Raw genomic sequence first — 22320 nt, 5'->3', positions numbered from 1 at the left:
TCTGGAAAAGTCAAAATTATGAAGACAGTTAAAAAAAAAAAAAAAAGTAGTGAATGCCAGGCATCTGGTGGGGGGAGATGAATAAGCGGAGCACAGAGGATTTTTAGGACAGCAAAACTATTCTGTATGATACTATAATACATGCGGACGCATGCCATTATACCCTTGTCCAAACCCATTGAACGTACCACTCCGAGAGCAAACCCTAATGTAAACTGTGGTGGGAATGATGTGTCGGCATAGGTTCATCAGGTAGATGAGGGTGTTGATATGGGGGAAGCTATCCATGGGAGGGGGCAGGCTTTATATGGGAGATCTCTGTGCCTTTCTCTCAGTTTTGCTGTGAACCTTAAAAAAAAAAAAAAAAAGGAAGCCAAACGATATAATCCAGAGCCCTGCACAACTCCCTTTTTCACTAGATGAAAAGTCAAAGTTTTTAACGAGTAGCATTAGGAGTTTTGCTCTATTTCCTCTGTCTGAAACATTTTTTCCCCAGTAATCTACTTAGCTAATTCTTTTGCATCCTCAAGTCTTTGCTAAAGTTTTACCTCTTGGTGAGACAGACCCTATCTGCCCTAGTTAGTATTGTAAACCACTACCTGCACCCCCATGCACTCCTGATCCTCCTTATCCTACTTTACTTTTTTCCAAGTCCTTCTTACTTACATAGGGTATTTATTATGTACTGTATTTATTATCCTGATAGTTTAATCTCTTGTCTCCTTCTGCTAGGTTGTAAATTCCACAATGGATTATTTGGTTTGCTGATGTACCTGCTTAGAACCATTAAATGCTGAATGGATGAAGGAATGAGTATCTGATTGAAAGCTCCATCTTCCATTACTCAGATTTCCCATTCTTAATGTATCTCAGAAGCTAATATTGAGAAATTGAGGGATGAGTTCCATGCATCTTAATTCAGGTACTGATTGAAAAAGAAAAACCAAAATCTCCCTAGGGCATGATGACTCTGGAGAAGGCAGGGACACCTTGTGAGCTATTTGTCTAAGGAAGAGAGGAATTACAAGCTAAAATATTAGTTAACCACTAATATTTTAACATTTTAATGCATTTTCTTGCTGTCCGGAAGTTTTAAATGCCTATGTAGTTAAATTTATTCGCTTTTCCCCTCTATTCATTTTGTGTTTCTGCATTCTTTAAGGACACTTTCCTACCAAGGTTGTAATCAAGCAAAACGTCCAAATATGAATCAAATCAAATCTTCTATACTTCTAATGTTCATCCAATTTAGGTTGTGTGTGTGCTATTTAAAAATTTGTGTCTGGTCTTTAATCCCTTTGGAATTTAAGCTTGTGATTTGTGAGAAATAGGGTGCTAACATCATTTTCACAAATACAGGTCACCCCAGACCATATACTAAATAGTCCGCCTTTCCTCATTGATTTGAAATGTCACCTTATCACACAGTCTGTTTTTAATTCTTTATTCCTTTGATTCATTTATTTATTGTGACATCAATACCAAACTATTTTTAATTATGACATTAAGTTATATTTTGATTTTCTGGTGGTAATCTCTGATTTCAGCATTACAATTTACTATTCATTTATTACTGATTTTAGCTTAAATCAGTCATCCATACATTCATGTGATAAATATTTTTGAGTATTTATATGTTATGCACCGAACATAAAAATATTGTTGACTAGGCCAGGCGCGGTGGCTCACGACTGTAATCCCAGCACTTTGGGAGGCCGAGGCAGGCCAATCACGAGGTCAAGAGATCGAGACCATCCTGGCCAACATGGTGAAACCCCATCTCTACTAAAAATACAAAAATTAGCTGGGCATGGTGGCACATGCCTGTAATCCCAGCTACTCGGGAGGCTGAGGCAGGAGAATCGCTTGAACCCGGGAGGCTGAGACTGCAGTGAGCTGAGATTGTACCACTGCACTCCAGCCTGGTGAAAAAGCAAAACCCCGTCTAAAAAAAAAAAAAAAAAAAAAAAAATTCTTGCTGACTGGACTCAACTGTTTAAATGTAAATTCAGTGAATTGAAGCCCAGACTCTACTTTTTTAACTAATGTCTTTTTGGAGGGAGGAAAGGGAATGGTAACATTTATTTTCCTTAAATGCTGATGAATCCATAAACAAGAAAGATCAGCCTTGCTAACTTTTTCTGAAGCAATACATCTAAATATGAATCAGAGGCTGGGGCTCTAATGGAAAGCCTAAAAATGTGGACAAGGGCTGGGGAATAGAGAAAAGCAGAATGCTATATAATATCCTAAAAGCCATTATTATTTCAATTTATTTCCTGTCTTTAGTCTGACAATTAGGTGGCAAATGACTTTTCACATAAAACTTAGGGCAAGGTTTTTCCTCTTCCTCTATTAAATGTCCTTTGAGGGTTACACACAAAGTCCTAATCAGTGAACCATCACAACATCCTAGGAAGATCCTGTGTATATGTGCTCACAAGTACATTGAATTGCATGTTCCTACTCCTTCAGATTAGCCTTCTGCAAAGTTAACTCATTTAATCTCCAAAGAATACGGTCATTATTGAGCAAAAGAGGATGAGGATCAGCTGAAAATTGCAATCAGGGAGAAGGTTCAGGTTTATTCCATAAAGATAGAAATGACACCAGAAACTTTACCACCTTTGCCTGGGTCAGAAAAATTGAATTTATTTCCAAAGACTCTTAAACTGTGGGTTCTTTAAAATTTTAATGCTTACCACCCCCACCCCACACACATATACAATAATTACAGGAGTTATTGACATCTGTTTGTGCATGATAAGAACTATAGTAATATTCAAATATAATTTATTTGAGTACAAGAGTGGACCCCTATCCACAAGTATTTGTTAAGCATCTACTATGTTGGGGATAGAACAGTGAACCAGACACAATTCCTTCCCTCAGTCAAGGAACTGCCCCTTCCCAATCAAGTGCCTTCTATCAATGTCCAAGACAGGTAAGTAAGCAGTCTTGTAACTAAACTGTGGGATGACAGAACTCTTGTTTACTCGTAATTATTGACATCCAAGGAAATCTCAGCCTACTCTAAAGCTGATTATAAATTTCATAATTCCTGCTCTACACAGTCTCCTCTCTTTAAACATCAAGTCTAATGTGATCAGCCAAGTTGCATGACTTAACTTACCGGTTTAATGCTATTTTACACCCCCTTCTTCATTACTGAAGTTAAAAGGCTTAGTCTTAAAGTCAAACTAGACATTACTGGATGGTCCCTATGATTAAAAACCCACCTAGGCCGGGCATGGTGGCTCATGCCTATAATCTCAGCACAATGGGAGGCCGAGGTGGGCGGATCACTTGAGGTCAGGAGTTGGATACCAGCCTGACCAACATGGTGAAACCCCATCTCTACTACAAATACAAAAAAATTAGCCGGGCGTGGTGGTACGCACCTGTAATTCCAGCTACTCCGGAAGCTGAGGCAGGAGAATCACTTGAACCCAGGAGGTGGAGGTTGCAGTGAGCCGAGATTAAGCCACTGCACTCCAGACTGGGTGACAGAGCAAGACTCTGTCTCAAAAAAACCAAACCAAACCAAACCACACCAAACCAAAACAAACAAAAAAAATACTCCACCTTATTAACTAGTTCTTTAATTCACCAAAACTCTTCAAAGAGCATAGGCTTCTCTTGCACAGGAAGAAAGCGGTTGGTTCCATTTGGGGCTGTCTTATAGAGCTATTTTCCAGGAGACGTCATGTGGGACAAGTCCCAGGGTAAGCATGGACTGCTTGAGGTTGAGTTTGGGATCACAAAATACATATGGAATAAGCTAGGACTTCAAGGTCTGAGATCACTGAAAAAGACCAAGAAAATACCTGGGTCCTGGAACATACTGGATACATACCATCTCCCAAAGATCAATAAGAAGACTTAAAGCTCTAGAAAGACAAAAAATGGGTATTCCGTTTTAAAACTCAGAAAGTACAAAAAGAAGCAACAGCACTGGCCTTTGAAGAACATATCCTCCAACAGTTGTTTTTAACCTGTTTTCATGTTCACTATTATGATAAACTATTTTTGAAACCCAGAGTGGAGATTCAAAATAAGAAATTATTTTCCTTCCTTAAGTAGTTCATCTGGTCTAGAAGTAATCCCTAAAAGAGGAAGGGACCTGTTCATTAACTCTCATAACTACTCCAGAGCTCCATATCAGAATTTTAGAAAACTTCAAAAGTGAAATGGAGAAGCAAAAATTATTACCCAGCTTTAGTTCTCAATCTGGCTCACATCTCCAACTGTGCAGATTACTGTTAATGAAACTGCGATTCAGCACTAGTCTATACTGGGTGCTGCTCCAAAGGCACAGGGTAAATATTGCTGACAATACTTCTAAGTGCTCTAATGAGTAGAGGTCAAGAGACGAATAATTCCTTAACTGAGCATGATGTTCAGTTACAGGTGGAGGACATGCTTAATCTGGTAATCACTTACAGGAAATGTGGGTAATTTCTCTCGGGAGAATAAGCCCTGTTACTCATAAGGCGCCCTACTGGGCAGTGCTCAAGAGAATAGGCACTATAGAACTCCTCATTTAGGTCTGGCACACGTCCACATTCTCTAGATGACCTCCCTCCTCCCCTCTTTTCCCCACAAAAGTAATGAAATAATGGCTGATGGCATGATGTAAGCAGCATCATACTGGAAGGTGTAACCTGGGCTTTGGAGTTAGATCTAGGTTTGAATTCTGGTATATTCTACTACGTAGCTGAGAACACTCATTTCATTACAGTGTTGTTATTACTAGAGACAGGGTCTCACTCTGCCACCCAAGCTGGAGTGCAGTGGCATGATCTCGGCTCAACCTCCCAGGCTCAAGTAATACTACCCCCTCAGCACCCCTGAGTAGCTGGGACTACAGGCATGCGCCACCATCCCTGGCTAATCTTTGTGTATATGTGTGTGTGTGTGTGTGTGTGTGTATATGTACATATGTGTGTGTGTATATATACACATATATATGTATTTTTTTTTTTGGTAGAGACAGAGTTTCACCATATTGGCCAGGCTGGTCACCAACTCCTGAGCTCAAGCGATCTGCCAGCCTTGGCCTCTCAAAGTGCTGGGATTAAGGTGTGTGCCACTGCACCTGGCCTCATCACAGTGTTCTGCTTTTATCTGCTCCTGAAAGCTGGGGTGTGCTGTAGTAAACTTAGAAACAGGAAATCCAGAACAGCCATTTTCTCCTGCTGATCATACTCCCTGCCAGTTTTCTACTACCTGGCCCACTGATCGCCTGGCCAGATGCCTTCCCAGCTGTAATAAGCCCTGTTTCCCAGAACTCAGTCATAGCCATAACCAATGTTTTCCCCAGAAATGGCTCTTACAAAGTCTCAGGAAAGCTCAAGTTAGACAACAACCTTTTTTTTTCAAGAGACAGGGTCTCACTCTTGTCATCCAGGCGGGAGTGCAGTGGCACAATCACAGCTCATTACCGCCTCAGCCTCCAGAGTATCCGAGACTATAAGCACACACCACCGTGCCCACTTATTTTTTTGTAGAGATGGGGATCTGACTTTGTTGCCCAGACTGGTCTTAAACTCCTGGCTTCAAGTGATCCTTCTGCCTTGGCCTCCCAAAGTGCTGGAATTACAGGCGTGAGCCACCATGCCCAGCCTAGACCACAACCCTTATTCAGCTGGTCTGCCCCGGGGAGCCTTCATTTAACAGAGCCAACATTGTCCTCTCCATACACTTAGGTTTGTGTTTGCTACTCGGTTTTTATATTAATCACCTTTCACATCCATTTATATGCAAAGTTAATAGAAATAAAGGATGCAATCTGTTATCAATAATAGTTCATAATAATCACTTAGGCACTTGTAGAATGAAAACTACTAAGGTTTCTAGGACTAAGAGAAGAAATACTAAAGTGATACACTTAGTACCACCAAAGCCACTACATTTTTTGAGGTGTAAATTTCACAAGGTCTGCGTAATTCAGATGACAAATTAAGGCTCAAATTTTAAGGATGAATAGCTATTTCATTGATCTCACATGGCTCACTAGGCAACAGATTCCCATTTAAAAGGGATAATTGAGTTTAATGGGATGCTAACTATAAGGGGCTGAGTAGGATTAAGGGAAACCAAGTCAAGTTATCCAGTCAGCAGTGTCCAGTAGAAATTTCTGTAACGATTAAATGTTCTACATCTACATTGTCTAATACAGTAGCCAAAGCCACACATAGTTATTGAGCACTTAAAATGTGGTTAATGTGACTAGGCTACTGAATTTATTAATTTGTTTAAACAGTCACATGTTGCTAATAGCTACATCGGACAGTACAGTTCAGGTCTAACAAAGAGCCATCACAACTCCTAGGCCCGAAGAGGTGAAGTAAAGGAACAATTACTGAAACCTGGGGTGATGCAGAATTAGAACTCGATCTTACAGGAAAGGATTACATGACAGGAGCTGTAGCCTTTGACAGAAGAATGCTGCCACTGCCAACTTGCAAACCAGCAGGGGAGGAATTGTGAATAAATACCAACTCACTCTTCTTCTTGCCCCCATTCCCCTCTGGTGCCTCTGACTGGTGGAATTCAATCAAAAAGAGAGCTCCTTGATACAGTCCACAAAGGTCAGCCTCTTGGAGCACAGAACAGTGAAAGGTGGAGAGCATACCTGGAACAAAACATTATTATGAATTGAGGCATCAAACATTTGCTTTATTGGCACTTATAAATCTAAATAAATATGGAACCAATAGCAAAACATTTAAAAAGTATGTTGTTAAAGAAAGTCCTACAAGTGTTTCCTGTTGTTAAAACTAGTCAAGTTTTCTGTTGGCAATAAACAGGACAATGTTTTAATCAAACTGTGACTGTGTTCATTTCAGGTTTCCTACATGAACAATTAAGTCACTACTATGCTCCTTCAACTATATTCAACCAAGGATCGGCATAAAACTTTTTCTAAGGTACATCTCAAATCACAAGGCCTGGGATTGGGACATTTTTTTACTTTACTAAAGACCACTGTAACTCAATAAATAAACTTAGATTAGAAAATTAGAGGAAGACCAATACTACTCTCGGACTGCATGGCCACTGTCTTCAGCTGTTTTCTCTAATGATTGTTTGTAGGTATTTTACCAACCTTTTTCACTTTTAGCACTGAATAGTGCTAAGGGGAAAAAAGGATGGGGAAGGGAGGAGTGGCAATATCTATAGCTACAGGGTCCTATAGCTACAGGGTCGTCCTATTTGTGGAAAACTTTATTATCTACTTTAGTGGGTCCTGAATATAAGTCCAGTCCTTCCTGCCCAGCACTTAAGGAAGAAAGGTCTAATGTGACTGTATGCGGGTTGAAGTAGGTACCAAAGGAAAAGCAGTTCCCACCACCTCCAAGGAGCAGGAGCTGTTGCTCTTCAGGAAGAAGGATACTCGTATGGTTGTGTAACATTAATGGCCATGGCACATAGGTTGTGTCAATCTGATACTCAGAGCTCAATCCTGTAGTCAAATTGATAACAGTCACTCCAGGAAATGAGGAGGAATGAATCCAGACCCCTCCAACCAGTAACAGCTTTCCATTGAGCACATGAGCTGTGTGGGAGTACCTTGGGGTAATGGGAGGCTGGATATCTATTGACTCCCAGAGGAATCCACAAGAGGTTGGTCTCAGAAAGAGCACAGAGTTCAATGGCTCTTCAGAAGCCCCAAGACCTCCAGCAATAAGGGCTCCCCCTTGCCAAGTGCAGGCACTGTGAGAATGCCGGGCTTCAGGCACTTCTCCCTCCACTGGGATCCTGACCCAAGCCATTGTCTCTACATGTAGGAAATGCCAGTCACTTAGTACAGGTTCCACCACACTTCGACCCCCATACACAAACAAATATTCCTGATTCTGATAGGACACTTCTGTTGTTGAATGCCGCCAACAAGACAAAGTGGAATCGTCCTTTCGGCCGGCCTTTGTTATTGTCACTTTCAGGTCCTGAGTGTTATTATCCTCACTATTAGAAAAATGAAGCTGGAGAACCCCCAAGGCTGGACTTACTGGGGACAGTCTCCCTCCCAGAACCAGAACCCGACTCTCTGAGAATCTTGTCATGGTGTGATAAAGGCGTCCATCCCATTGAACTCCAGTCCCACAACTGCCTATTTGGCTGCCTTTCCATTCAGAGTCACCATCTCTTGAGAGCAAGTGAAACTGGCTCACTCGGCAGTGCCGCCCCTCCTGCTCTCCAAATCCTCCCGCACTGAGAATTACGTCCGGGCTCAAGAGGACAGAGGCGTGGCCGTATCTCTTCAGGGTTGGGACCTGGCCCTCGCTACTGGCTACACTGGCAGGGAATACCCCTGAAGGCGAAGCAGGATTCAGGCGAGGAAATGCCTCTGAACATGGAGACACTAGGGTATGGGAGAGGGTGTCTCCCCTAGAAGCTGCCAGAATGAAATAATGGGCGCACTTCAGATGCCACTCCTCAAATTCGTCAAAGGGTTCAATATTTTCTACCCGCCGGCGCTCTTCTGCGGGGAGAAAGCAGCGATAGAATTCATTCATGTCCATGGCACCACAGGCAGTCCAGCCGGCTTGAAGGAAGCGGCGCCGCTGCGCCTCCACGTCAGGAAAGCGCTCCAGGCCATGCAAGGGGGAGTTTAGTTGCCGAAAATGTTGCAGCATGAACTGGCCAAAGGCGTCTTGAGGCCTCATCTGCTCATAGACCACGAAAAGGGCATTACGAAAACGCTGCGCTGCCCAGGCGATGAGGGCCGCAGCACTCTCCGTCTCGAGGTAGGTCAGCACCGCCTCGGCCAGGAGCAGAGTGGGTGAGGCTGCGTCGAGCCCCGCTGAGCCCAGGGCCTCGTCCACTCGCTGGAGCTGCCGCAGGTCCAGGCCCAGGATGCAGTAGTCTGCGCTCTCAAAGCACAGCGCTGATGCGGGCTCCCCACGCTGGAAAGGCCCGGTTAAAGCGCACAGCTCTGGCGTCTCTCCAATCCTCTCTGCTTTGCGCCGCGCCACATCCGGGAAATCCACCTCCCAGACTGCAGCCCGGGCCAGGCGGCCCGCAGTTTTCAAGCGAAAATAGAGCGAGTCGAAGCCGGCGCCTAAAGACAAGATCTGCGCGCGACGCGCAGCATGGGTTGCGCCAGTCTGCTCCAAGAAAGCGCGCACGCAGTGCCTTACGGCGCGTGCGCGGATGTAGTAGCCTCGGTGAATGAGCGGTGCGCGGCGCGCCGCGCCCGGAACCAGCAACGCGGCAAAGGGGTCCTGCACGTACCCGCGCGCGGCCAGGGAACGCTTGCTGAGGGCGCTGCTGTCGTTGGTGCTCTGTACCGCGCCTGCCCGACGTTCGCGGCTCCGGGGGCCCATAGCCAGAAAAGATCAGGAATGGCAGTCTGTCACGGTTGTGAGCCTCCCCTTGGTTAGCATAGTACACCCCCATGCACCTCGGTAGGGAGAAAAATCACCCATGCTCCTGGACTTCCCCTTCCGCCGGCACTTGCGCGTCACTTCCGGGAAGAGCGCATCTCGCCAACCAGAATTGAGGAGGGTGTAGCCAGTGCTAAGTTAGCTTGCTGCTGACCTTTCTTTGATTGTCCTGAGTTAGCGTTTGCCTCAGAATATGTCCCGCTACCGCTGTAATATGTGTGTTAGAGAAGGTGGGTTGTCACGTTTCTACAAGCTTTTCAGTCAGAAGGGAAACCTTGCCTAATTCCTCGTAGTTGAGAAATCTCTAAGAGGTGAGTCTGTGGGGACTGAAGACCTGGCTTCCTTGGACCGCTAAGGAAGGATCTGGTAGGAGCTAAGAAGGGTCGGCACCACGGACCGTCTGTGGGCAAGGATTAGTTAGCTTCCTTGGGTGCTAATAGTTGCTGATTTGTTTAATGCTCTCACAGTTGCAAAAGAGAACCCATTTAAATCTGAAGTCACTAAGGCCAGGGTGCAAACTGAAGAAACCGACCTTTACAAATAATCTATAGACACTTAACAAGAAAATGTCTCCCCACAGATATTAGACTGTTGATTCCTTGTCCTGTGTTAGTTAGACCGACAGTGAATAAGCCACTCAGCCTGTCTTTCTCATCACACCCCCTTCCACTTGGAGAATTCTGTGGATTTTAAAGTAGTGTTGAATATGTCCCCAGAAAGGGGAGTCACTGAAGAGAGGTAATTGTTCCCTGTGATATGTTCTGAGCTTTGTTTTTAAGGAGTAAATCCAGGTTGGACTTCAAAATAATCATAAAGTTTCTAAATTGGGTGTCTGGGAGTCATCCATAGGAAACCACTTCCAGAGACATTTAGGAAATTTATCATTTGTTCACTGGGGTTTGGTGACTGACTGGCTGAAATAGAAAAGGAAATCAGATAACTTTATGGTTAACTACAGGTGGTACTGCATAATGGTTAAGAGCATGAGTTTTGGAGTCCAGCAGATTTGGATACTGGAGTCAAGAAAAAGTTTCATATTTTCCAATGTTTTCTTGTGGAATAAAATGAAGTAAGAAAGAAAAGGTTTGGATCAGGATAAAGATTTGGTAATTGAAAAGTAGCATTTGGATTTAGTGTTGAAAAACTCATTAATGACCTTAGGGAGAGCAGTTTCTGTGAAGCAATGAGGGCAGAATCCATGTTTCAGTGACTAGGAGTTAAGTTAAAGGAGGTATCCAGTCTAAATTATTGTACTTTCGAGGAGCTTAACTCAGAAGGAAAAAAGGGTCAGGGCATGGCTAAAGAAGAATGTGGATAAAAGAGTCTTTTGTTCTGTTTTCAGGTGGAAGCAAGTACTGCACATGCATGTTGATCCTGTGAGGGAAATCAGCCAGTGGAGAGGTAGAGGTTGAAGGAACAGAAAAAGGAGAAGATAACTCACTGGTAGAGTAACTTGGAATTGATAGAAATGGGATCCTGGGCACGTATTAGTTGTGGGGATAGAAGAATGAATCCTTTGTCTGTGACTCCTGACAGGGTTAAAAAATATATATATAGATAGATAATCATAAGCTCAGGTGTGAGGTAAGGCAGAGAGAAAAAGAAGGAATTTACACCTGACACCTTCTGTTTTCTCTGTAAAGTTGGTGGCAGAGTTGTCAGTTTAGTGTAAGGTGGTTAGATCGGATGAAACATTTGAGGAGTTTGAGAATTGCTTTTGCAGGGATTAGAAGAAGGGCTCACCTATGCCTGCTGGATCATTGGATCCTCACCCCTAAAATGAGATTAAGTACTACTTTGTGAGGTATCTCAGGGTTGATTAAGGGGCAAATAGAAAAAAAAAAAGTTGAAGGACTTTGAAAAATACATAGCACTATAGAAACAAATTTATTTAATGACAAGTTCCTAAAATGTAGATGTTATGTCAAAAATACTGCTTGTTTTGCAAAGACCAGATCAAGAAAAGTAATTCAAGAAGAAACAGAATGGAGCAAAATTTGTGATTTGGATGCCTTATAATTTACAGCTGAGGGGGGGAGGCGTTTAAATCTCAATTTATTCTTATATAAAATGGGGATAATAATACCTCATGGGTTGTTGTGAGGATTTAAACAAAATAACTATCTAAGATACCACAGTGCCTGGCTCATGGTAAGTGCATAATAAACAGTAACAAATATTTTTACTATTCTGAGTTCCCTTTTGGGGGAGTAGGTGGGAGCGTGAAAAAAGTTCCCTGGGAGACAAGATACTTGCTTCTGGCCCTGCTCTAATATTGATGAAGTATTACTAATGTGGATCTTATCCCAGTGTTTGTTGCCTTCTGTCCCAGACCAAAACCAGTCCAGAAAGGTTGGATTTGACATGGCATGCTATTGTTGGTAGCAGTGTTTTAGGCAAGGAACAAAAAATTTTTTTAATGTGTGAAGATATGATTGCTTAGTTGCTTTTTAATTTCCGTCGGTTAACTTTGTAGCCATTGGGTCAGTAATTTTACTCACAGCTAGTTGGAGGTCAGTCTGGAGGATGGTTTGAATGGGGCCCAAATCAAGGTCAGGATCCTGGAGTAAAACTGAAAATCTGGCCCAGCGGAGTGGCTCACTCCTGTAATCCCAGCTCAGGCTGGTGGATCACTTGAGCCCAGGAGTTTGAGACCAGCCTGGGCAACATGGTGAGACCTCATCTCCACAAAAATTTTTTATATAAAATTAGCCGGGCATTGTGGTACCTGCCTGTGGTCCCTGCTACAGAGGAGGCGGAAGTGGGAGGATTGCTTGAGTCTGGAAGCTTGAGACTGCAGCAAGCTGTGATCATGACACTGCACTGCAGCCTGGGCAACAAAGTACGATCCTGTCTGAAAAAAAAAAAGTATGTTTTTCTATTTTAATTAGGTCATTTATGTTTTTCAGTGGAGATATTAAGTGCCATTGATTAAACAGTCCATCTTTTTCATTTTTTACTATTTATTAAATACTTACTATGGCATTACTTTGAAATGCCACTTTTATCTCATACTAAGTAGGCCTTTCTGTGGATTTCTATGGCTATGTTTAGTCCTGTACGAACCACTTTCTTTATTGTACATTTTAATATATTGGTAACTTATTTAACCCCACTCAGTATCAATTTATTGATTTTCAATACAGTAATATTTTGCAAAGTTATTTCAAGAATTAAAGATATTATTATTAAAAGTGCTTGTCACATACCTGGTAGGTTCTGAATACATGGAAACTGTTATTCTTAAATGTCATCATCATTAATATGTGACAACTCAGAGAGTCAAGGTGGCTACTTTGAAAATCACTGAATTTCGTTTGGAATTTTATCTTCACTTATAAACCACTTTCAGGGGTGAGAGGAAATTATGATTGATTTATCACCTACAGTGTGCTAGGCACTGTGCTAGGAGCTAGAGTGGTGGAATAATTCATAGGACCTGTCCTCAAGGAACTTACAGTCTAGAGAGAGAGAAAGTATATCAGTGATTGAGATATCAGTATGATTAAAAGCTGAGTTAAAGGCAGTGACTGGCTCATGTGGGAGCATAAATGAAGGGAATTTAAATCACTTTATTAATCATCACTGCCACTTTGCATTTTTAATCCCATTGTTGTAAATAAAGAAACTGAAGCCATGAAGGTAAATGACGAAGGCCACATAGCTTCTGACCTATAGAGCTGGTAAAAGGACAAACCTAGGTCCATCTGACGCCAGCACCTCTGTTCTTCCTTTATGTATTTCCAACAATTCAAAATTTAAAATTTTATTTTTGGCCAGGCATGTTGGCTCATGCCTGTAATCCTAGCACTTTCGGAGGCCAAGGTGGGGGAATCACTTGAGGTCAGGAGTTCGAGACCAGCCTATCGCTACTAAAAATACAAAAATTAGCCAGGTGTGGTGACGTGCACCTGTAATCCCAGCTACTTGGGAGGTTGAGGCAGGAGAATCGCTTGAACCCAGGAGGCACAGGCTGCAGTGAGCTGAGACCATGCCAGTGTACTCCAGCCTGGGTGACAGAGGGAGACTCTGTCTCAAAAATATATATATATATATCTCCAAAGTAGGCCTTATAAAATTTTGAATTTTGAAGTCATTGTGTAGAAGGTGCCAATAGTTAAGGAATACACTCTACTAAATGTCAGGTTTTAGTACACCTCTTACAGGCTTGAGGTCTTTTCCTGTTTCCAGTTTATGTTGTTTACTAAATTATTTGCCCACCTTAGACACACTTAAGTTAGTTTTAGAGGGGTTTTTGCCTTTTAAGGAGAAAATTAGCAAAATCCTGTTCCTTTCCTTTTATGTTAACATCTGAAAATATTAACATTTGTTAAAATAGGTGAAGCTGAACCCAGATCTACACATACAGCTAATCTTATCAAAATGTGTGAAAGTAAAGCAATCTGAAGGAAATTCAGTACCATGCAATGCACTGACTGAAATACATCACATTGCTCATACCAAGAATAAGAGTGGAGAACGACCATTTTTTTCCTGCTAAAATGGTGGAGGCAGAAGAGCAACAGGCATGGAAGACAGACTTCTATTCTGAATTGCCAAAAGTGGTGAGAATTCAACTACAGAAATCTTGAGTGGTTGCTAATTGTAATGACTTTTATGTTGCTTCTTTTCATCAAAGTACATTTTGGCTGGGTACGGTGGCTCATGCCTGAAATTCCAGCACTTTGGGAGGCCAAGGCGGGTGGATCACCTGAGGTCAGGAGTTTGAGACCAGCCTGGCCAACATGGCAAAATCCCATCTCTACTAAAAATACAGAAATTCGCTGGGCTTGGTGGCATGCCTGAAGTCCCAGCTACTCAGGAGTCTGAGGTAGGAGAATCACTTGAACCTGAGAGGCGGAGGTTGCAGTGAGCTGAGATCACACCAATGTACTCCAGCCTGGGTGACAGAGTGAGACTCCATCTCAAAAATAGAAAAAGTAAATTTTGTAGGCAAAATTTGTAAACTTTGTTATGTAGCTAAATCTGGTAAGCAATTTGCCTAGTGCAAACTACAATCATCAAGTATCTGGTATGATGCTATGAATCTATTGGATATTTGGTAAGTTTTACTGGTTGTATCTCTTGTCTTAGGAACTTCATGCCCACTTGAATGGATCCATTAGTTCTCATACCATGAAGAAATTAATAGCCCAGAAGCCAGATATTAAAATCCACGATCAGATGACTGTGATTGACAAAGGAAAGAAAAGAACTTTAGAAGAGTAAGTGTGGGGAGATTGTGGATATACTCCTTTTTTTCTCTATCAGTATTTTGAGATTGTAAGTAGTATGTAAGAATTCAGATTTTAGTAGTTAACAGAAATGGGGTTGGCATCTGGCATGGAGCAAATATCTTTACATACAACTTTTTTTTCCAGCTGTTAGACTGTTGACAGTATTTCTAGTGATTTCTGTTGTTTGTGAAGTTATAATATATTGGGATATTCTTTCTTTCTTTTTTTTTTTTTTTTTGGAGACAAGATCTCACTTTGTTGCCTAGACTGGAGTGCAGTGGCGTGACCGTAGATCACTGCAGCCTCGACCTCTGGGGCTCTAGCAGTCCTCCCACCTTGGCATCCCAAGTAGCTGGGACCACAGGTGCATGCCACCATGACTGGCTAATGTTTTTTGAATTTTTTTAGAGATGGGGGTCTCCCTGTGTTGCCCAGGCTGGTCTCAGATTCCTGGGCTCAAGCTGTCCACTTGCCTTGGCCTCCTAAAGTTCTGGGATTACAGGCATGAGCCATCATACCCAGCCTGGGGTAGTCTTTAGATTTGAAAATATAGGCATCTGGCCGGGCACGGTGGCTCAAGCCTGTAATCCCAGCACTTTGGGAGGCCGAGACGGGCGGATCACGAGGTCAGGAGATCGAGACCATCCTGGCTAACACGGTGAAACCCCGTCTCTACTAAAAATACAAAAAAACTAGCTGGGTGAGGTGGCGGGCGCCTGTAGTCCCAGCTACTCGGGAGGCTGAGGCAGGAGAATGGCGTAAACCCGGGAGGCGGAGCTTGCAGTGAGCTGAGATCCAGCCACTGCACTCCAGTCCGGCGACAGAGCAAGACTCCGCCTCAAAAAAAAAAAAAAAAAAAAAGAAAATATAGGCATATTGAATTTCCCCGTGTCAGGGGTGGGTTGGAGAAGGGGTACTATTATTTCCCACTTAAAAATATCAGTAGTGTTTTATTTTCAGTCATTTGATTATCTTTCCAGACCAATGTAATTTTTGAAACATCTATTCTGTTGTCGTTTGTAAATATAATATATATTTACTATTAGCCTAAAATTTAATTCATTCAGTCAGTGAGTTTCTTTGATGATTAGAATATGTTAAAACTTTTCATTCACGTTGCAGATGTTTCCAGATGTTTCAAACTATTCATCAACTTACTAGTAGCCCTGAAGATATTCTAATGGTAAGACATGAACGAATTTTTAGAATGGTTTAAAAATTATGAAGTAATTTCCTTCCATGACTGCACATGACCTTTCATTTTTGCTCTCATTAAGAGTGATGAAAAATGTCTTCTCTATTAAGGCAACTCTTTTCAAAACTGATGTAAGACATTTGCCTAAGAGCTAGCACAGAAAGACTGTGTTTCTTATAAAAGATATGAGGAAAGAACCAGGAAGAGCATCTTCTATAGGATAGAGGACAATATGGAAGAGAAAATTTGGTCCTGTTTTTCATATATAACATACATATATGAAATACTAGACCACAGATGGAGATATCCTTAATAAGGCATTGTCTGTGTTACGTAGGAGACTTACTTCATGGGTGGACATTACAGAGAAAGAAGAAGTTCACAAAGAGCTTAGAGATTAAGTGATTAATCCCTAGGGAAATTGTGCCTTCCCTCTGAGGGCACAAAGGATACCACTGTGTTCTCTTATCTGAAGCTCCATTATACTAGAGTCTGACATGGAAGATTGTCTTCTGTATCGTTGATCTGACTAGGATGGCATTTTAAAATATTCTCTTTCTAAATGGAGAGAAGCAAAATTGTGTCAGTGATGCTAACCAGTAGAAAAAAAATGCAAAGAAAGTGTAACCTGTGTTTCTGGAGAGGTAGCTTTTGACTGATCAAGCAAAAATTTTCCTCTTTAGTAAAGACTGATCTTCATGATAAGTGGTAAGTAAATTAATCACCTTTTAGTTTCATTCAACAAAAGTTGACTGAGTGTCCACAGTGTTCCAGGCACTGTGGTAAAGTCTTAGAGAGATTGACACAGTTTCTGCCCCTGAGGAATTTATAATTAGGTTGGGGAGACAGACCGGTAAGCAGATATTGCAACATAGTATAGTAAGCTCTGTGCTAGAGACACACGTAAGGATTTATAGGGAACCAAAAGGGCATTCTCTAAGCAGCGTCTCAAAAGATACCATTGAACATTGCTAAGAACGTCCACCACAGGGGCTCTGATCTCACTTTGTTGATGAGTGTTATAGAGCAAAATGATGCAATTTAAATTTTGACAGTTTAATACTCTATGGGTATAATAATGGCATGCTCATTGCTACATTCATTTCACAATGAAAGTTGAAAATCTTTATTAAATTAGGTGAGAAATAAGATTCTGTGCATTTGACCTAGTGCTATTAGGTGGTTCAGAGGGTGACAGTGGGGTGCCCTATATAATAAATGAAACGTCTATGAGAGTAAACTAAGAGATTGATTGTAAATGTAGAACTGAGTGTGAGGGAGATCACTGAAAACTCCAGTCAAGGTGACCTGGGTATAATCTCAAAGAGAGGATTGGAGTGTGGCTGAAAAAATGATACTTGTTATTACATGTACCAGACATTATTCTTAGGACTACTTTCAGAAGTAGGTATTTTTATTGTTCCCTTTTTGTAGATGAAAAAATAGGCTTATGTAATCCCAGCACTTTGGGAGGCCGAGACGGGCGGATCACGAAGTCAGGAGATCGAGACCATCCTGGCTAACACGGTGAAACCCCGTCTCTACTAAAAATACAAAAAACTAGCCGGGCGAGGTGGCGGGCGCCTGTAGTCCCAGCTACTCCTGAGGCTGAGGCAGGAGAATGGCGTAAAACCCGGGAGACAGAGCTTGCAGGGAACTGAGATCCGGCCACTGCACTCCAGCCCGGGCGAAAGAGCAAGACTCCGTCTCAAAAAAAAAAAAAAAAATAGGCTTAAAGAGGTTAAGTGTAACTTGCTTAAGATCACACACACAGAGTAAGTGGCACACTATCTGGTCGCAGAGCTCGTGCTCTTTCCCATTTAAGCTTATACAGTCTTAGGTTTGAGTAAGTAGGAACTTAACTAATTGTGATGCACTTTGCCTGGAAAAAGAATTTGAATAGATACTCTCAGTCCAGCGCATAGGAGAGGAAAGCCCAAAGAGGTGTCCTCAGTACCTACTGCACTACCTGCCACACATCACAGAAAGGGCTAAATCTGGCAAACACAGATGTGGACCCCAGGGAAATGTTCTTGGATGTAGGTTAGGGATGGTTCTGTAGGCTTCACTGTGGCCTAGATAAATCTTCCTCCCTTTGCTCTTGCTCCATACTTGTTAGTTTTTCGTTGTTCATTTGGTTTTACAGGTACCTAGCCACTCAGAAAGAGGGAGCCTTGGATAGTAGTCATTTTAAAGGACTACTATTTCAAACCCTCACTTCTACCCTATTCCTCATTATCAAACAGGTTTTCTTTTAGTCTCATGTGAGCTGGGGTAGGTGAGTGTGGGTCTATTCTGTTCTGGGGCAATGACAAGATCCAGGTTCCTCAACCTATTAATACAAAGGTGAGGTCACAATTTCGTAGTGTTAATGACAGCAACAGGGAGTTCCTAGAGTAGCAGTGCCATGGGGCCAATGCCATGAATGATGGCATGGAGGTTGCAGTATCATGCTTGTTGGTGGAAGAGCAGTAGTATCTTGCTTGGTCCAGGAGTTCCATGGATTTAGAATGCTGATGTATTATCTTTGGCTGTATTCTCAGAATCTGGATCTTTAGACCTCTTGATGAAACTGAGATACCTATTTCGCTTACATTATAATAAGTTCGTTTTTGTTTTTAGTGGAAAAAGAAAAAAGAAGAGGCCTACAACTTGGATTGCTATCAATTCACCAACGTAGTGCCATACTGTTAGGCACTGTCTGTACAAACAGCCAGCCCCCGTTGCTTTGCCAAGATGCTGCACTCGCATGCCTGTGTGCGTGTAGTCAAAGCAGATTAAGATTAGGATACCAACTGTAAGGACTAATTAGGGCAGCTTGTCACAGCTTCACCAACCTAGCCTTTTTTTCTTATAGATTTTTTAGGATTGAAGGCAGAAAGGAAAAACATGACTTCAGGAACTTTTGGATTATGAGATTTGCACTAAATTGGATACAGTTTTACTCATATTTATCACCTGCTTTCTTTGCCCTAAGTACTTCTTGAGAAAACTTAACACTTCCAGAATTTATTGAAAAATGTAACTTATTCCTAAATAACTTGAATAAAAACCTTAAGCCATAACTTCAAATAGCACATCAGTAATACCTAATCATTTTAGCTGTTTATTTCCGTATGTGCATTTCCTAGCAGTCTACACATATAGATGGTCCAACTGGTTTTAGTTTTGCATCATTTCTCTATTTTATCATTCTGCTATTATAAATACTAGGAAATAAATGTTTAAAAGGGGGAAAGAAACAAAAAGTGCAGCTGATGTACAGATTGGGATTGAACATGAGAATGAGGGGTGGTGGGAGTGATTGTAAATACTGCAGCCCTGCATAGTCTCCATCAGGGATGTGACAAAGTGGATAATCTCTACCATGTGAGAAACTTCCAACATTTCTTGCAAATCAAATTTAATGAATAAAATAAAGCTGTAGCACTTGGCACATTCATTGGGACCCTTACACAAACATTATCAATATTGTGTACATTATCTTTATTATCAGGTCACAAAAGATGTCATAAAAGAATTTGCAGATGATGGTGTCAAGTACCTGGAACTAAGGAGCACACCCAGAAGAGAAAATGCTACTGGTAGAATTTATACTTCTCAGCAAATGTACTTTCCTTTTCCTATGTGCTTTGATCACTCACATGCTTGTGAGTGGGAATATGAAGCACTTTTACACTATTGTGTTGTTCTGTATTTCATTGAACCTTTAGTCAACAGTCCAAGTCCTCTCTCTGACGTACGTTAATGATGTTCATTTTGTTTGTTTTAGAGACGGGGTCTTGCTGTCTTGCGCAGGCTGGAGTGCAGTGATGCAAACATAGCTCATTGTAACCACAAACTCCTGGGCCCAACGATCACCTCAGCCTCTATAAGTGCTGGGATTGCAGGTGTGAGCCACTGCACCCATCCTGATGTACATTATTAATGAGTGAGTTGTTCTTAAGTAAAAAGTAGTAAAATTCCAGTCAGGCATTATCTGTTTAAGGAAGGAAACAAAGGCCTGCAAGTTTCTTTTGTTCTTCCTTGTTCAGTTGTTTTCACTCTGAGAAAAGGATACCTGCTCCTTATGTTTGCATTGGCACAAGCAGAGGCTGATTCTTGCTCCCTGCATCACAGGCACTTATGAGACAATGCTGTTGAGTGGATGCAGAATCATCTTTTGTGGTAGTTACTAAAATTATTCATTCACTTCTCAGGGAATAGTTTCTTAGGCCAGGAGCAAGCTGTGATGTGGTAAAACCTCTTTGGATAGAGATGAGATCTGGCTATGGTCTGGAGGAATTTCCTGAGATCCTCCTTGTATAATCAGCATCAGGAGACATTGGGGCCCTCTTAGCGCCTTGTTTATGACCCAAAGAGACCTAGGTCATCTTGTTTCCTGATATGTGTAGCTTAGTAATCATTTGGGGGTAAAATTTTTGAAACTATTATTGTAAAGTAAAAGTGTTTACATAAGATAAGGAGAAGGCTCTCATCTTGCATTTTTGAACTGTAGAATCAGTTCCACGTTGTACTGGTGAGAGTAGTGAAAGGGAAGGAGAGAAGAGCTAACTGTCGGGCTCTTTCAATGGAGTTCCAAAAGAAGGATATTAACCTAAATATGCAACAGTAGAGGAATGGTTAAATAAAGGCTAATGGAATATTAGACAACTATTAAAAATACTGGTGAAGACACTTTAATGACATGGGGAAATACTCAGAATCATGTTAAATGACTGAACTGGGTACATATATACCAGTAGTATCTCCTCTATTTAAAAATGTGTATATGGGCAGAGTGCAATGGCTCATGCCTGTAATTCCAGCGCTTTGGGAGGCTGAGGCAGGAGGATCACTTGACGCCAGAAGTTCGAGACCAGCCTGAGCAATGTCGTGAGACCCTACTTCTGTGGGCTCCAAGGGCTGCAGTGAACCGTGATCATGCCACTGCCCTGCAGCCTGAGCAACAGAGAGACCTTAAAAAAGGTCTCTTGAAATAATACATAGAAATAAATGTATATATGTATATTTAAAAAACAGTGGTTACCTCTCGGTGGTGGGGTTATTTTTATTTATTTATTTATTTTGAGATAGTCTTGCTCCCTCACCCAGACTGGAGTGCAGTGGTGGATCTTGGCTCACTGCAGCCTCCGCCTCCCAGGTTCAAGTGATTCTCCTGCATCAGCCTCCCGAGTAGCTGGGATTATAGGCACCTGCCATTTTCATATTTTCAGTAGAGACAGGATTTCATTTTCATACCTGGCTCATTTTCATATTTTCAGTAGAGACAGGATTTCACCATGTTGGCCAGGGTGGTCTCAAACTCCTGACTTCAAGTGATCGGCCTCCCAAGTTGATGGGATTACAGGCATGCTACCACACCCTATTTTTATTTTTATTTATAACTTTATGTATTTTACCAGAGACTTTCCACCAAACATAAGCATTTTATAATCTGGGTGAAAGGGTATTTTATTTTTCCCAGTGTAGCCTAAAGAAAAAGAAAAAAAGGTATTTGACAGGAGGTTGCTCCGGAGAGTGCTCTTGCAGATCGCCCCAGAGAGCAGAGCAGTCATACTTGGAAGAACATGCCTGCTTCCCTGGATGAAAAACACTAAGCCCGAGCAGGATTGAGGGGAAAGGAATCCAAGTTAGGACTTTTTTTCTGGACCAGGAGAGAAAATGTCCCTTTAAAAAAAAAAAAAAGCAGGACGGGTGTGGTGGCTCATGCCTGTAATCCCAGCACTTTGGGAGGCCAAGGTGGGCGTATCACTTTCAGCCCAGGAGTTTGAGACCAGCTTGGGCAACGTGGCAAAACCCTGTCTCTACTAAAAATCCAAAAACTAGCTAGACGTGGTGGTACACGTCTGTAGTCTCAGCTACTCAGAAGTCTGAGGTCGCAGGATGGCTTGAGCTTGAGAGACAAAGGTTGCAGTGAGCCAAGATTATACCACTGCACTCCAGCCTGGGTGACAGCCAGACCCTGTCTCAAACAAACAAAAAAAAAAGTCTTTATTTTTTTCATTTCATTTCTGTAACACTTCCTTTTCCCCCAATTTTATTAAAGTATAATTTGCATTTACTCAAATGTACCCATAAGGGCCATGTTTTCACTCATCTTTAACCATGCCCTTGTCATAGCATAAAGTGAAAATGTACTTGTTCATATAGGATTGCTGAAGGTGAAGGATGAAATAGTTGATGATCTCTTTACATGTATTTTCTATGTGTCCTTTCCAGGAATGACTAAAAAGACTTATGTGGAATCTATACTTGAAGGTATAAAACAATCCAAACAAGAAAACTTAGACATTGATGTTAGGTAAGAAGGTTGTACCTTAGTAGTTAACATTTACAAAACCAGAATGTTAATTTTTACTGTTTTGATCGTGGGCGTAATGGATTTTTTAGAATTAATCACTCATTGATTTATACAATAGAAAAATAAAATCAAGAATCCTGTTGTTTAAAGTGAGAACACAATTCTGAATTTATTCATAAGGCAATATAATTC

General features: G+C 41.7%; 2 protein-coding genes across 5 annotated transcripts in view; one reads left to right on the top strand and one right to left on the bottom strand.

Moving 5' to 3' along the window:
- The window catches only part of LOC113219862 (protein-glutamine gamma-glutamyltransferase Z-like), a 46122-nt gene extending 36591 nt beyond the window's left edge, over positions 1–9531 (bottom strand). Inside the window, exons 1-2 of the mRNA XM_026447924.2 lie at positions 7334–9531; positions 6509–6637 (exon numbers count right to left, since the gene is read on the bottom strand). Of these exons, the coding sequence (XP_026303709.1) occupies positions 6509–6637; positions 7334–9332 (2128 nt within the window). The 5' untranslated portion in view covers positions 9333–9531. The remainder of the gene's footprint in view (positions 1–6508; positions 6638–7333) is intronic.
- Positions 9428–22320, top strand: part of LOC113219864 (adenosine deaminase-like protein) — a 34306-nt gene continuing 21413 nt past the window's right edge. For 2 of the 4 annotated variants that reach the window (XM_026447931.2, XM_026447928.2), the window contains exons 1-7: positions 9444–9703; positions 10735–10835; positions 13732–13957; positions 14487–14617; positions 15752–15812; positions 19321–19408; positions 22047–22128. In XM_026447931.2, the coding sequence (XP_026303716.1) occupies positions 13895–13957; positions 14487–14617; positions 15752–15812; positions 19321–19408; positions 22047–22128 (425 nt within the window). In that variant the 5' untranslated portion in view covers positions 9444–9703; positions 10735–10835; positions 13732–13894. Of the gene's footprint in view, positions 9704–10734; positions 10836–13731; positions 13958–14486; positions 14618–15751; positions 15813–19320; positions 19409–22046; positions 22129–22320 lie in introns of all 4 variants that reach the window. The other 2 variants (XM_026447929.2, XM_026447930.2) reach the window with 2 other exon arrangements.

Source organism: Piliocolobus tephrosceles, unplaced genomic scaffold (assembly GCF_002776525.5).
Source record: "Piliocolobus tephrosceles isolate RC106 unplaced genomic scaffold, ASM277652v3 unscaffolded_110, whole genome shotgun sequence".
NCBI lineage: Eukaryota > Metazoa > Chordata > Mammalia > Primates > Cercopithecidae > Piliocolobus > Piliocolobus tephrosceles.
Note: the sequence above shows the minus strand (reverse complement) of the source record. Positions and strands in the feature narration are given on the sequence as shown.